The sequence below is a fragment of the Poromitra crassiceps genome (assembly GCF_964638095.1).
Source record: "Poromitra crassiceps genome assembly, chromosome: 18".
Taxonomy (NCBI): domain Eukaryota; kingdom Metazoa; phylum Chordata; class Actinopteri; order Beryciformes; family Melamphaidae; genus Poromitra; species Poromitra crassiceps.
Window position 1 is genome coordinate 25,997,478 of NC_139636.1, and position 14,595 is coordinate 26,012,072.

Sequence of the window (14,595 nt, forward strand, 5' to 3'; positions counted from 1 at the left end):
TTCCTTGGGCTAAAAAAATGTTGTGATTGCAGTTTGTCCACATTGTGAATGGCATGCTAAATGTCAGGATACCACCTTTTTTTCTCAGTCATTTTGGTAGAGCGTATGAGAAATGTCGTCATTCAGTGAACAATATGTAGGCTAACCCAGCTGACTGGTACTGTACAGTATATATATAAGACGCCCACGTCATCTCTTATCAAGTGATTTACAGTGTGAGAATCTGAGAAGGAGGCTGCCGTTTGTTTGACCTAAATGAGAGGTTTGAGTTGGCTCTTGAATGAGAGTTCATTCAGTTGCATTAGAGACCATAGGTTTTGAAAGTGGGAGGCGGGCCTCCCCAGTGGGGCTCCAAACAGTTTTAACCCATTGATACCTGATGCAGCATTTGCGTGTATATCCCTCATTTGTGTGCGTATCCCTTTAAGACCGCGAACCGCGTTAACGCGGTTCGCGGTCTTAAAGGGATACCCACACAAATGCTGCATCAGGTATCAATGGGTTAAGGGAGGCTCAGTGAATGGAAGTGGAAAAAATACTACATTACTTATCAAAAGGATATCACATAGAATAGCCTAAATCTGTGTGATTAGGTTAAAGAGGTAGATCAGTATTGGGGAATTTTACTGTTTTTTCCCACTTTCCAACAGTCAAACCAATAAATGCCTTCAGATAGACCTTTTTTTAATAGTCTGAAGCGATTTCGTCTCAATTGTTGAGATCAAATAATTGTTGGGATGAAATAACAACTATCACTATCCCAATGGCAAATCATCCAGAATTTAGCAGAACTATGGTAAGCAAGTATGGTGTGTGTGTGAGGAGGAAGGGGGGGGGGGTCTGAGGGAAGCCCACAGCCCCAGACTTTGAAAAGCCCTGGCTGCATTAGACAATCAGAATGGGTGAGGAGATCAGCTGTTGTCATGACGTCTGCATGTCTGGGTTTGGTAAGAAACCACCACGGAATGTGTGGCATGCAGAGAAGCCTCTGGAATCAAAGCAGGTATGAATGGAATCGTGGGAACTTTTTGTTGCAGTCTAATAACATGCCACACCACTTCCTTCAATTTTGTAATTGTTATCTTCTGTTCAGAACCGTTAGCCTAGTTGACGCATGACATTTTTTATGGTGTGTGTATAGGTGTGTGTGTGTGTGTGCACACACACACACACACACACACACACACATATACACACGTGTGTGTGTGTGTGTGTGTGTGTGTGTGTGTGTGTGTGTGTACATCTGTGTGTCATACATATATATACCTGTGTGTGTGTGTGTGTGTGTGTGTGTGTGTGTGTGTGTGTGTGTGTGCGTGCGTGCGTGTGCGCGTGCGCGTTGAGGCTAATAGTTTTCTCGATTTACCCCGTTTTTCTTTATGTTTAATAGCCTATAAATACAGTTAAATAATATGGTCACTATAAACTCACTACTATTAACTACCACAGACACGCTAGCTCCTGTAGGCTATTATTGTCACTGTAGGAATATATTATTGTAGTGATGTTTCGTTCGCATCATGCGTTGTTATCGCGAGGAACTCTGATGCCCAAAGAGGTGAAGTGAAGCGAGAGTGTTTTTCTACGTCGACGCTTCCAGGGTGGCAGAGCAGAGGGACATCAGCTCTCATGGCTTACACTAGAAATAGCCTACAGACTATATTCTTTTTTCGGAAGAGAACAAATCTAGGCTAGTCCTTCTTGTTGGTGGCTCTGCTGCTCGCCACACGTCTTGTAGGTAGGTCAATGGAATGCCGTTTTCAGCACCTGGACAGCTCCTTGGTCGTGAACCTCTTATTATTATTGGGCACATCCAGTCCTCGGTGTGATTGTGGGGGAAGCCCTGTGAGCGTTCAAAGATGTCGTTATCTTCGTGATTCAGTGACAGTCAGGCGGGCAGATCACCTCGTTGAAGGATGATGGTGCTTCCAGTCCGGGCTAGGTGTCTTCGTTGTGCTGCACTGTATTCCAAGAAGCAGTACGGCTGCTTGGCCAATACAAATTTGAGGAGAATCGCAGCCTACACACAGCAGCAAGATCCGAGCTCCCCTCCTCACACTGATCGTCATCGGCGAGGGAGATATTACCATCATCACTGCGAGGGCAAAGGAGTCACGACCATACTTTACACAATGTAGAGCAAAGGAAAAAAAGGTAAGTGTTCTTCCCCGAGGTTAAAGATGCTCTATATCACACATTCCGTCTGTTTTTAGCTTTGAATTCCCATCTGAGATCTAGGCTATCTGCCTTTTAGTTGTTGCCAATACATGTCATCCTCCTGATGGTCAAATCTTTCATATTTTCATGCTAAAGCCTGAAGTACCCTGTTGTAGTTCTATTGGTATCGGTTTAGACATGAACCAGAATGAGAGACTACCAAATCTGTGTGGCCTTAATATCACTGGAAATGTTGACAGCACCGTAACTGTTTATGTACGACTTGGAGAAAATTGGTTGCTATGCTTCTTGATTAGGTTAAATGCAAAATACCTAAATATTATGCTTGTCTTGAAATGAAGATGCAGTAATAGTGGTGCCTATATGGATGACCACATCTATGAAGCAATTAGCCTACTGTAGACTGTTATCTTATCGGTATCTTCTCAAATAATTACACTTCCTTCAGACGCCACTTGGACGCCCTTTCTGGTCACATTTATCAAGCACAACTAAATGCATATACAGCAACTGACCTATTCTGCCAAATCAATCCTCTTTATCCAGGTATTATGCTAAAGACAATACTTTTAGGGGTACTGCAGTGATGCAAAAATCACTCCCAGCCCTTGAACGACCTGGATTGATTTATCTTGAGTAGCATTTAATCTGCTGTGCTATAGAGCCTACATGACTGCTGTGGTCTGCTATGGCTGTGGATGCTGACTCCTCACCTCTCCATGTCTCAAGGTTTTTCTTCTGCCTTTGTTTTAGGCTAGTATGGATCCCCTGAACCCCTGCAGTAGTGTGTGAATCAACCTGGCCATGGCATCTTATATGACGATTGAAGGTTGTTTATGAAAAATGATGCTTGGTAATGCCAATGCATGCATGTAAGGGTTGCAGTTAGAATTCAACTCAAACTTTGTCCGATTTCTAAGTGCTACTTGCACCACATGTTTAGTTTGCACTATCGACAGTGGGACTTGTTTGTGTAATGGTCTACATTTCCCGTAAAAAGCAGTGTCTATGTGTTTGTGGCTTTCCTGTCATGACATGGTCATGTCTGTTCCCTGCAAAGCAGCTGGGGCGGGCTTTCAGTGAACGGACTTGGACATCAATGGCTCTCTGTCCTGTGCCACAAAGAAGCTAGCATCCTGCTGTACTTGCTATGCAAGAGGTGTGATGTCCCTCAGCCCCTGATTCACAGAGCAGAACATCATATATTGGAGGAGATTTAAAATCCATTGCAGTTTAGTGGTTATTGGCAAAAATAGTTCAACATAGCACAGTTAGGACACGTCAAAGCATTCACAGAGCACTACTCAAATGTACTACCTCACGATTTGCTGCTTTTTCCTCTTGTTAGTTACATTGTTCTTTTTTTACTCTCCATAGGTCATGGTAGGAGCCAGCTCTCTTCAGTGGTGAAATTACAATTCACATTTGGCGACATTTAGTGTGGACGTCTATTCACACTTTCACAGCAGCAAGACGGCAACATGAGCAACCCCCAGTAAGTATAGCGTGACATGATACCGTGTCTGAGAGTGTGAAATCTCAGATCTCGTTTTTTTTGCACCCTCAGTCTTTGGCAACGTGGGTGTGGTAGGATGCAAGTATGAGAATGACACCTGCATCCTCATGCATGCTCCTCCTGTGAATGACTTTGAGCAGAGATCAGCAGGCGAGCTGGGCTGGCCTCAGTCATCCAGCCTCACGGAGAGAAAGAGCGGCCGCCCATCTCCAGTCTCTGCTGGCATCTCTTAGCATTCAGGACGCATGTTCACTTGTCATCTTCTCTTATTAATAATTACTCTCGGTGTGGTCCCCCAGACGGGCCCTGCATCCTGATGACAGCCAGGGGCGGGACTAAAGAGAAGGGAAGGGGAGGCAGCAGGGGAGTGGAGTGAGGGGACAATGCAACATGGGTTCAATCAGCTGCATCTTCTGGCTAAAGGCACACAGCATGCTGCTTCCAACACAGATCTCCATCTGGGGCTCAGACCAGAGGGCTCAGATGGCAAATTAATATGTTTTATGGTCGATCGCAAGTCCATTTGAAGGAAGAGAAAACGTTGCAGCAAAAGTCTGTAAGTGGATAACGTGTTGTCTGGTTAAAGAGGTACAAATGAATTAATACTGCTGAACCCCGGTGGCTCCCCGGTGAAATGACGGATGGGAAACTGATGTAGAGTGAGGTCTTTGGAGCTATTTTCACACTTGCTCTCTGTCTGTCTGTCTGTCTGTCTCTCTCTCTCTCTCCGTGTAGTGCTGTACCAGTTCTCTGCCATGGAAACAGTGAGAGGCAGGACAGTAAAAAATATTAGATGGTCATAAACACAACACACACATCAATGGGATTTCTCTGATATATTTTGTTTAATCAGTGAATGTGGAGATTTAAAAATTTTTCTATGCCTGCCCTGCATTGAGTCTAGGGGGTTTTCAGTCAGAAATGAGTGTATGCAAATCACAGTGGAGATAGAATGGAGAAAAAAAGAAAAATAACATAGTCCTTTAAACATAATTTCCCCCTCAAAATTAGCCTGCTTGTATTAATGCAGATGGTCGGTACCAGTGTACTGAAAATTATGCTTAACACAGTTGTGGTTGGTGTATACATGTACATGTATGTGGCAAGTGCTCTTTCTTTATGCCTTGTATGGAGCTGCTTGTACATTTGGTTGCATCCAGCACACAATGAGACAGTACACCACACACACACACACACACACACACACACACACACACACACACACACACACACACACACACACACACACACACACACACACACACACACACACACACACACACACACACCCTGAGGAAGCCAGTGGCTTTGAAACAGGTCAGCTCATGTTTATCATAACTAACCTCGCTGTCATGTGACCTGGTGTCGCACTGCTGTTATTTCCTCAGCATAATGAAGCCCCTCTCCAATCATCTGAATAAGATCTGCTGATTAGCAGGGTCACCGGCTTAATCTGATGTTTCAAACCTCTACAGTGACGTTTAAATAGCTGTGTTTTATTAATTGTATGCACTTACTGTATGTTTATTCATTTAGGTATTATATAGGTAGGTTTGGTTATAGGTATGCCTTTTTGCCTCTGGTATACTCGGTAAAATAAGGTTGCCACAATAGTTTTGTTGTCCACTTTGCTCAAATCCACATTTTCCTCTATGATGACAGCCTCTGAATACAACACACATTTACAGTATGCATTATAATGTTAACATTCAGTGGATGAAGGAAGTTGTTAAACTCCTCAGTTGTAACACCTTATTTGAATAGTTCAATGTTCATAGTATAACAATCAGGGGACCTGTTTGCTGCATCACTGTAGACTATGGTAACCCTATCTCAGACTTTAGCCTAACCCCAACCCAAACCCTTAATCCCAACCCTAACCTGACCCTATTTCTAACAATAACTATCCAAATAAATTGTGGCCTATGTGATTTTTTTCGTTCATGATGTTGAGATTTGTCTAATTAGCCTACAATACTTCCTCATTAACTTTTTTTTTTTTTTTTTTTTTTTTTTTTTATACTGTGGGTTATTAAATCCTTCTTTAAGATAATACATTGCCTTGGAATGTGTGCCCATCCCCAGCACCGTAATGGCTGGTGGCTTGAATACACTTTGTCCCATGGCAGCTGGCTTTGGAGCTCCAGCAGCTGCTGCTGGGTGTCTGCTGTGTTCCAGGCAGGCATCAGCTTCTCTGCTTGCTAATTGAGGTGATCTGGAAAACTGAGGCATGTCCTCTGTTAACAGTCAAGTGAAGTCTCCCCAAACCAACACAAACGCCTTCACTCTTCATTAGGGCTGTAGTACCTGACTCAGAATTCTCTCAGTCCAATTGGATTTGGCTGTTCAATACGATTATTCCACTATTCTTTTCTTCTTTTTTTAATAAGACTATTTGGCAATCGTAAAAATTAATTGGCATGAACTTGTTTGATTTATTTGTTTAATTGGGACTTGGTTTATGGTATTAATAGGCTGACACTTATACCAAAATAGGCTATATATCACGATCTATTGGGAGAACCCAAGCAATTGTATGTCAAATCAGACATTGAGCACCCCCATATAGCCGGAATGGAATGATCCTCGTTTTGTAAACACATTTCGCAACTATTCGACTGTGAGATTGGCAGTCGAACCGAGCTCCTTCGAAACAAATCTTTGAATTGTGAACTGCGGTAATTTCCCATTGGACCTTGAGAGAGCGTTACCTAAATGATCTGATCTTACAAATTACCATTGTGTCAAGGGCCTGAGTCAGGGATGCTGTCGGGAAATCTGGCTCACTGGTGCCCATATACAGTAAGTGATTTGTCACGTTGGTCCTGCTTCCCTGATGATATCAGGCCAGTGAATTCCCGTGCACTGGGAGTAGCCAAGTGTCCGTATACAGCAGCCTTCCCTGATGATATCAGGCCAGTGAATTCCCGTGCACTGGGAGTAGCCAAGTGTCCGTATACAGCAGGCTTATTGGGTGAGACAGTGTGACAGTGTGGTAGACAGCTGGCCATAGCAGTGAGCACACTGAATGACAATGATACCGGTGCCCTCTACACAACACCAGTGCATCATGCTGAGGCAGCACTTTGAAATCCTATGAAGTGACAGCAGTAGATCTTTTTTTTGTCTCAAAATAGGTGCACGTGAAAATATGAGGAGACAATCACAGAGCTCATCGTTATCTGAGATTCATAGACTTTTGACACTTTGCTAATTTGCTTAGCCACATTTTGTTTTGTGTTTTGGTTTGAACCAGAGACTTTCCAGCCACTAAACCTCAAGGCAAGAAATGTGCAGGGACACGTTGGGAATGTTGGTTTGCAAAAATCTCTATTTCCGTCCCTGGTTCAACTCAGTTGTGTTGGCGTGGATGTATACTGTATTGATGTATTTATCTATTTCAAAATATATATTTTAAATAACAATAGTTCAGCCATTGTTTCTCCATGCTATATCACAATATGACTGGAACACAATCATGTACCATTTAATAAAAAAAACAAAAATTAAGACAAGATTAAACTCTGCTCTGGTCTTGGTCTTGGTCTCGGTCTCGGTCTCGGTCTCGGTCTCGGTCTCAGACCGGTTTAAGTCTTGGTCTGTCTTGGATTATGAGATAAGGTTGTGTTCTTGCAGACTATTGCATTCCCTAGTGGTAATTTATCGAAGGATGTGACTCATTTATGTGAGTTCAGCCGTATTTAACACCATTGGTACAGTATTTGAGTACATCTCCTACAGCAAGCTGCAGAAAACTCATGGTACAATAGATTACAAATGAGATTCATTTAAACTCCATCTATGAACCCGTTGACTATTGCCAAGAAGATGTTCCTGTCAAAAATGCCCAAGAGAAAAAGGCCTTTTTGTGTAGGAAATGTGTTTCTGCGGTGTATCTCGTATCAAGGAGGGAATTAATGTTCTCAAAAGGGTGGAGTAGCTTTCAAACCTGGAGAGACCTATGAGAGGAATCACATGCAGCATCAAGAATATTAATAATGAAATCATCGAACCATGGTCTCTACACAGTTTATTTAGGGAGAGAAAAAAATGATCCCCATCTTTTTGTGACATACAGCTTTAAATTATCCAACCAATGAGTTTGAGCAGGAAGGGAGAAGTCTCAGCAGGCTCTTGTATTTTTATATATCTATTGATCGCTGCATGGTGATTTATATATCTATTGATCGGTGCATGGTGAGTTATATATATTGATCGCTGCATGGTGATTTATAGCGATGCGATGTAAAACACTGGGGGAAGAGCCTTGGATCGCTGTTACTCTGGGGGAGCCAATCCCTGCCAATGATTACACACCGAGAGGAAGTAGACCTCCTTAAAATCACATCAGCTTTTAAAACTACTGTCTAAAATGCAATGTTCACAAATAATTAATATTTACACACACATACAATGAAGATGATAAACGACCAGGTACATTTTATCTATTGAACAGACGTTCAATAAGCTATTACCAGTAGAACCCGCCCTTTTCTGAGCAATAACGGTGTAATTACATTACAGTACGGTAATAACCTACGCTGCATTTTCATCTAACCACAAAAGTTCAGGAAAAGTTGAGGCATGACCATTTTCTTTGAACTGACTTCCCATGATATAAGTTAGCAAGTCCCTGCACCACAGCCTTATGGCACAGGTGTAAGATCAATAGCATACAAAGTGTGTTGGACCAGCATCTAGAAACAAGGTCTGAAGTAGCAGGGTTTCTCTCTCTGGGCTCCAAACTGCAGCTCTTAGTCTACCCTCTGTATGGGTGCTAGATTTCCCTCAGGCAATGCATGCTCTATGTTAACCTTTTTGCTTGCTCGTGGCGTTTGTTAATATTGCATGCCTCTGAAAAGATCTGATCCTTCTGGCTGTCCTTGCTTGCATCACTGAAGGGAACAGAGTGTTCAGATGTGAAGGCTCCACCCCTCTGAAGGGAACAGAGTGTTCATATGTGAAGCCTCCACCCCTCTGTGTTCAGATGTGAAGCCTCCACCCCTCTGTGTTCAGATGTGAGGCCTCCACCCCTCTGAAGGGAACAGAGTGTTCAGATGTGAAGCCTCCACCCCTCTGTGTTCAGATGTGAAGCCTCCACCCCTCTGAAGGGAACAGAGTGTTCATTATGTGAAGCCTCCACCCCTCTGAAGGGAACAGTGTTCAAAGCCTCCACCCCTCTGAAGGGAACAGAGTGTTCAGATGTGAAGCCTCCACCCCTCTGAAGGGAACAGAGTGTTCAGATGTGAAGCCTCCACCCCTCTGAAGGGAACAGAGTGTTCAGATGTGAAGCCTCCACCCCTCTGAAGGGAACAGAGTGTTCAGATGTGAAGCCTCCACCCCTCTGAAGGGAGCAGAGTGTTCAGATGTGAAGCCTCCACCCCTCTGAAGGGGGCAGAGTGTTCAGATGTGAAGCCTCCACCCCTCTGAAGGGAACAGAGTGTTCAGATGTGAAGCCTCCATCCCTCTGAAGGGAGCAGAGTGTTCAGATGTGAACTAGCCTCCACCCCTCTGAAGGGAACAGTGTTCAGATGTGAAGCCTCCACCCCTCTGAAGGGAGCAGAGTGTTCAGATGTGAACTAGCCTCCACCCCTCTGAAGGGAACAGAGTGTTCAGATGTGAAGCCTCCACCCCTCTGAAGGGAGCAGAGTGTTCAGATGTGAAGCCTCCACCCCTCTGAAGGGAGCAGAGTGTTCAGATGTGAAGCCTCCACCCCTCTGAAGGGGGCAGAGTGTTCAGATGTGAAGCCTCCACCCCTCCCCAGGATGGAAACCAGCCACTCAACTGGCCTCTGCACATACAGTAATGGCCCCTGGCTTGTGCTGTGATTGTCTGGAAATGTGATTTTGATGCACTGAGCAGTTTGTGTCTGTCAGACTGAGTAGTGTCCTTGTTGCAGTTGGTCAGAGGTGCCAAGTGTATAGATAACATTGAAGGCACAGCCCAGGCGCTCTTTGTGGTGAGCATGATAATATATAGGGGCATTTGACCCTCAAGCGACTGTAAGCAACACATGGAGCAGAACTTGTGCAATGAAGGGACCAGATATTCAAAGGGAGAATGTGCCGTTCCATTCTACCCAGTGACGGCACATGAGAATGATAAGGGTACCTTTGTTTTGCACAGCACTACAGCGCCATGTTAGACAGTATTTGGAGTGATTCCTGGTTCCCTATGAGAATAAGAAAACAACATTGGAACAGGAGTGTGGTAAATAGCAATGAGTCAAAGTCAGAGAAAAGGGGGCCCTGTTTTCCTCTCCGGGGCCTGACTACATTAACATTTCACAGGAACATAAGTCTGCTCAGTGATCTTCTACTGCTTCCTCCCACTGTGTTTCACCTCCAGCATGGATGTACTAGAATTCACCAAGAAGACAATGGATTTTGTTCCCTCTGTCTTGTAATCAATGCCTTCCTGCGCTGTTAACCACTGTCTGGAGTTATTGATGATCTCCACATTGGCTGCACTGGGACGGGTGCCAGTGTGAAACTCCTGTTCCAGGGTGACTGACTTCTCCTTGCCCGCTATTGGCTGAGCACGTAGGATCACAGACTTCCAATTGGCCGAGCACGTAGGATCACAGTCTTCCTGCACGTCCAGATTTTAGAATCTCATTGGAAGATAAAAGGACATGATAATAAAAAGAAGCGCGAATTTCGCAAAAGCTGTGACCACATTGTGTGAATTTCTGAAACACAGGATGGTAAGGGCAGCCCACCCTGTTCTGCCTATGCCACCCCGCCCTCTTTTAGCCGATTGGCATGAACACAAACACACACCTTTACACACACACACACACTGACCTCCATGCCAAATTTCAGCCTCATATGGCAAAGAAACTGTGCCCGCCAAAGGGTGGTGAACTTTTTGTGGACCAACCGACAGAGCGACCTATAGAGCTGCTGGTCACAGCTAAAAATGTCAAATATAGCCAAACTCAGAGAGAAAACTTCAAATGAATCCAATGAAACAACGTTTTGCCATGCCTTCTAATATAAATATGAATATAAATATTGTGTTTTTTCTGATTCTAATGCTCCTGTGTCGTGTGTGCCACAGGACCGCTCCCCAGGCCCGAGTCTCGGAGCTGGAGGTGATCTCCCAGCAGGTGGAGGAGGACAACCAGGGTGCCCCTGTCCAGCTGGTCAGCTTTGCCTACAGAGACTTGCCTCTGGCCGCCCTGGACATCTCCATAGCTGGATCCCAGCTCATCTCCAACCCGGACGAAGAGGACAACAGAGACGGGTACGCCCCATGCAGTTCATGGTTTCGTGTGTCAGACAGATTATGGGCCCTATCTTACACCCGGTGCAAGGCGCTGTCATTGCTAGTTTCTAGGTCTCAAAATCTCCCCTTTTTATTTTAATGACCTCTGGGTCACTACATCAGGCGACCCAGAGGTCATTAAAAGACGAAGAAAAAATACTAGAAACTAGCAATGACAACGTCTTGCACTGGTCCTATATCTTCCTCACAGCATACTGAAGATAATAAACACTTGTGACTGGCATGACTCGACTATCCCAAGACTGCAAGTTGAGTGTAGGGAAGTTGTGTTTAAAAAAAATACAGGGCGTAGAATGTGGGCCTGTATTCAAGGAATGCGAAGCTTATGATTCAGTATCTAGGTAATGAAGTGAAACTAAACACTTCAGGAAGCTGAAAACAAAATGAATAGCACGATTATCAATGAAATCTGTATACTGAAAAGCCCCAAATATAATTACGCAATGAGTGATGGTCTCGCCCGCTTGCCGTCAAATTTAACGAGATATTAGAAATACGCTGTCTGAGACATGTCTCTGCTTGTTGTATGGAAGCGCTGTGCCCATAATTAAGACAGAATTGCAATTACCACAATCTATAATCTCCGCTGCCAGAGAGAAGCTCTGCCCTCACTCTCTATTGCCAGCACATGATAATTACACCTGGCATATTGAATCACCTCTCCTTTCATATTAGAGGTGAGAGTCCAAGGATATTTGGCAATGAATTTATTAGTGTCGCCCTGTTAAATGGACAATGCATCGACTGTTGTGTTCATTTCAGCTCAATGACACGGCAATTTCTCTCCACCAAAGACAGGCTCCTGTTCGTGATGTCGATTTTTGGCAGGAAACACAAAGAGTGTCGTTCGTACCCTATTTTTCTGGAGATGGGACAACACACCGCTACAAGGCTCTGGCCTTGTAGCGGTGTTGTCTCTGTCTATGCGGCCTGCTTGTCCTGGGCTGTGCGTTATTTGCTTAGCGCCATATCGCCATGCTGCAGGCCCCGCCCCCTCAGGACAGGACGCGCCTTCCTGTAGCCTCCGTGTCCCTGGCTGTCCACTCGGGAAGCGTGACTCACAGCCCTTTGGCATGCTGCCAATGCTGGCGTCCACACAGAGACAAGTCCACAAAAGAGCATAAGTGTCATTAGAGCATTCGCCGTTTTGCCATCCAAGCCCCGGTGTGTCAGCTGAGCACGCCCGGCAGGACCTCGCCCCGTCTGTCCCTGTCCCGCTCTGTGGCTCTGTGGGGCAGAGGGCAGGGACATATGGGTCCTCTGTCCCCAACACCCAATCATTCACCCTATGAGGCCATATGACACCCTGCTCCCACTTGGAGGTGACACAGTGGAGTCGTAAAAGTCCCGCAGTGGCAAGATGTGTCTCCCGACAGATTTATGCATTTAAGATGCTGCAGTGTGAATAGCTCTTTATAATAATAATAATAATAATAATACATACGTTTTACTGTATATAGCGCTTTTCTGGGGAACTCAAAGACGCTTTACAATACATAGAAAAGTAATACAGTAAACAAAACTAAATAACAAGAACGAATACAGATACAAAACAAATACAAATCAATAGATTGCAGAGATGGAATGGTGGTTAGAGGTAGAAGTCAGATATTGTAGGCTGTTTTGAAGAGGTGGGATTTGAGTTGGGTTTTGAAGGAGGTGAGTGAGTGGGAGTTTCTGATATTCTGATATTCTTTATATGGAAATGTAAACAGCCATTCATCCTGATCAGAATAACACCATCTTCAAAGTCCAGAAAGTTGTAAAGTTGTCAGATAGTCAGCGGGGTCTCAGTCACAGAAGCATTACAGCATGTTCAAGAGGTGTTTTTTTTTTTAGATTGGAATTCCTGATTTTCAAACCACAGGCATTTCAAGACATACCTGTCGTCTGAGTTTCACTACAGTTTCATGCACACGTCCGTTCTTTGGAAGTGTTCACAGAGAGGAACTTGTGACAGGTTTCCGGCTGCCTTTGTGACTCATGCGTGTAGCATCAAAGGAATGCCACAAAGGTAGGATGTGTTATAATACACTGCGAGGTTTTAAATGAATTAAAAACGTCAGAGGCCCTGATGACAGGGACAATGTAGTGACTGATTGATTTACATGGTTATTACAACTCCATAAACGTTTTACCTGGTCTAGATTAAAATGTATGAGCAAAGGAGATTTATCTCAACATTGAGGCTAATGTCACCATCAACACCTGGATTGTATACAAAGATATAATGCCATTTGATTATCTCTCTCTCTGTGTTGCAATGTTTCTGTGTTTCTGTTGCTTCTGCTGAGTCGTGTCCTTTTCCAGATGCAAAAATAACTATAGGTAATTGGTCAATGAGCAGGTACAAGCCTATTGTGATTATATATATATATATATCTAACTCTATATATCTATATATCTATATATAGATATATAGATATATAGATATACATGTATATATATATATGGCTTTGGTTGTGGGTCTGGACACAGTGATAGGAAGAGCAAAAAGGTCTAAGCTCCAGCTGTGTATTAATGGTTAGATAGTGTCAGAGGTAAGATAAGATAATGCTGAGATAAAGATGAGATAAGATAAGGCTCATTACCAGTGAATAGATCCTCAGGCTGTGATGATGAGGCCGTGGTTTGGTTTTGCTCCATATGGCTATAAAAAGAGAAGAAGAATGCACACCAGAAACATGCATTTAGTCTTGCCTGGCAGCTTCACATGGCTCTTTATCATTTAGTCTTGCCTGGCAGCTTCACATGGCTCTTTATCATTTAGTCTTGCCTGGCAGCTTCACATGGCTCTTTATCATTTAGTCTTGCCTGGAAGCTTCACCCGGCTCTTTATCGTTTAGTCTTGCCTGGCAGCTTCACATGGCTCTTTATCGTTTAGTCTTGCCTGGCAGCTTCACATGGCTCTTTATCGTTTAGTCTTGCCTGGCAGCTTCACATGGCTCTTTATCATTTAGTCTTGCCTGGAAGCTTCACCCGGCTCTTTATCGTTTAGTCTTGCCTGGAAGCTTCACATGGCTCTTTATCGTTTAGTCTTGCCTGGCAGCTTCACATGGCTCTTCATCGGCAGACGTGGGCGATTATGTAGGAGGTGGATGTTCTTGCGGACTACAAGGGGCACACGCAGTATGAGCACATTCTGTGCACAGTGGTGAGCTGGATGGAATTATTAATAGAATTTGGCTGCACCATCTTCTCCAGAACTTGCTGGAGAGTCCAGACGAGGGCTTTGGAGGCTGAATTTCCACTGCTGTCCAGTGCATTTGTCGAATCTGTCGTGTTTTGGCGTTAGGCTTTATTCACAGAGGATTTAACACAGAATCTACCATAGATCACCTCTCAGAGGACTTATTAGATACAAGGCATTTCAAAAACCTTGCTTATGTAGGCTACCTAAAGCGGCGCAGGTTTTTCTTCCGTATATGTGTAGAGTCAATTACATTATAGTGCTCTCGACAAAGATGCGGTAGCAGCAAGGCGGTGTGTTGATCTCGTTTTCTCCCTTACTTCTGACCTCTCGGGATAGCATGACCTCCAGACTGAGTGGAGCCCAGGAGCCCCCCCGGCTCCACAGCCCGCGCTCGGCCTCGCTTATCAGCCCCAGATCA

The 14,595-nt window shown here is 44.3% G+C and overlaps 1 protein-coding gene across 1 annotated transcript in view; it reads left to right on the top strand.

Moving 5' to 3' along the window:
- Nucleotides 1–3,573: 3,573 nt before the first annotated feature.
- Nucleotides 3,574–14,595, top strand: part of tmem266 (transmembrane protein 266) — a gene marked incomplete at its 3' end in the record, with an annotated part of 35,294 nt that continues 24,272 nt past the window's right edge. The window contains exons 1-2 of the mRNA XM_083654878.1: nt 3,574–3,673; nt 10,757–10,942. Coding sequence (XP_083511004.1) covers nt 3,660–3,673; nt 10,757–10,942 — 200 coding nt within the window. The 5' untranslated portion in view covers nt 3,574–3,659. The remainder of the gene's footprint in view (nt 3,674–10,756; nt 10,943–14,595) is intronic.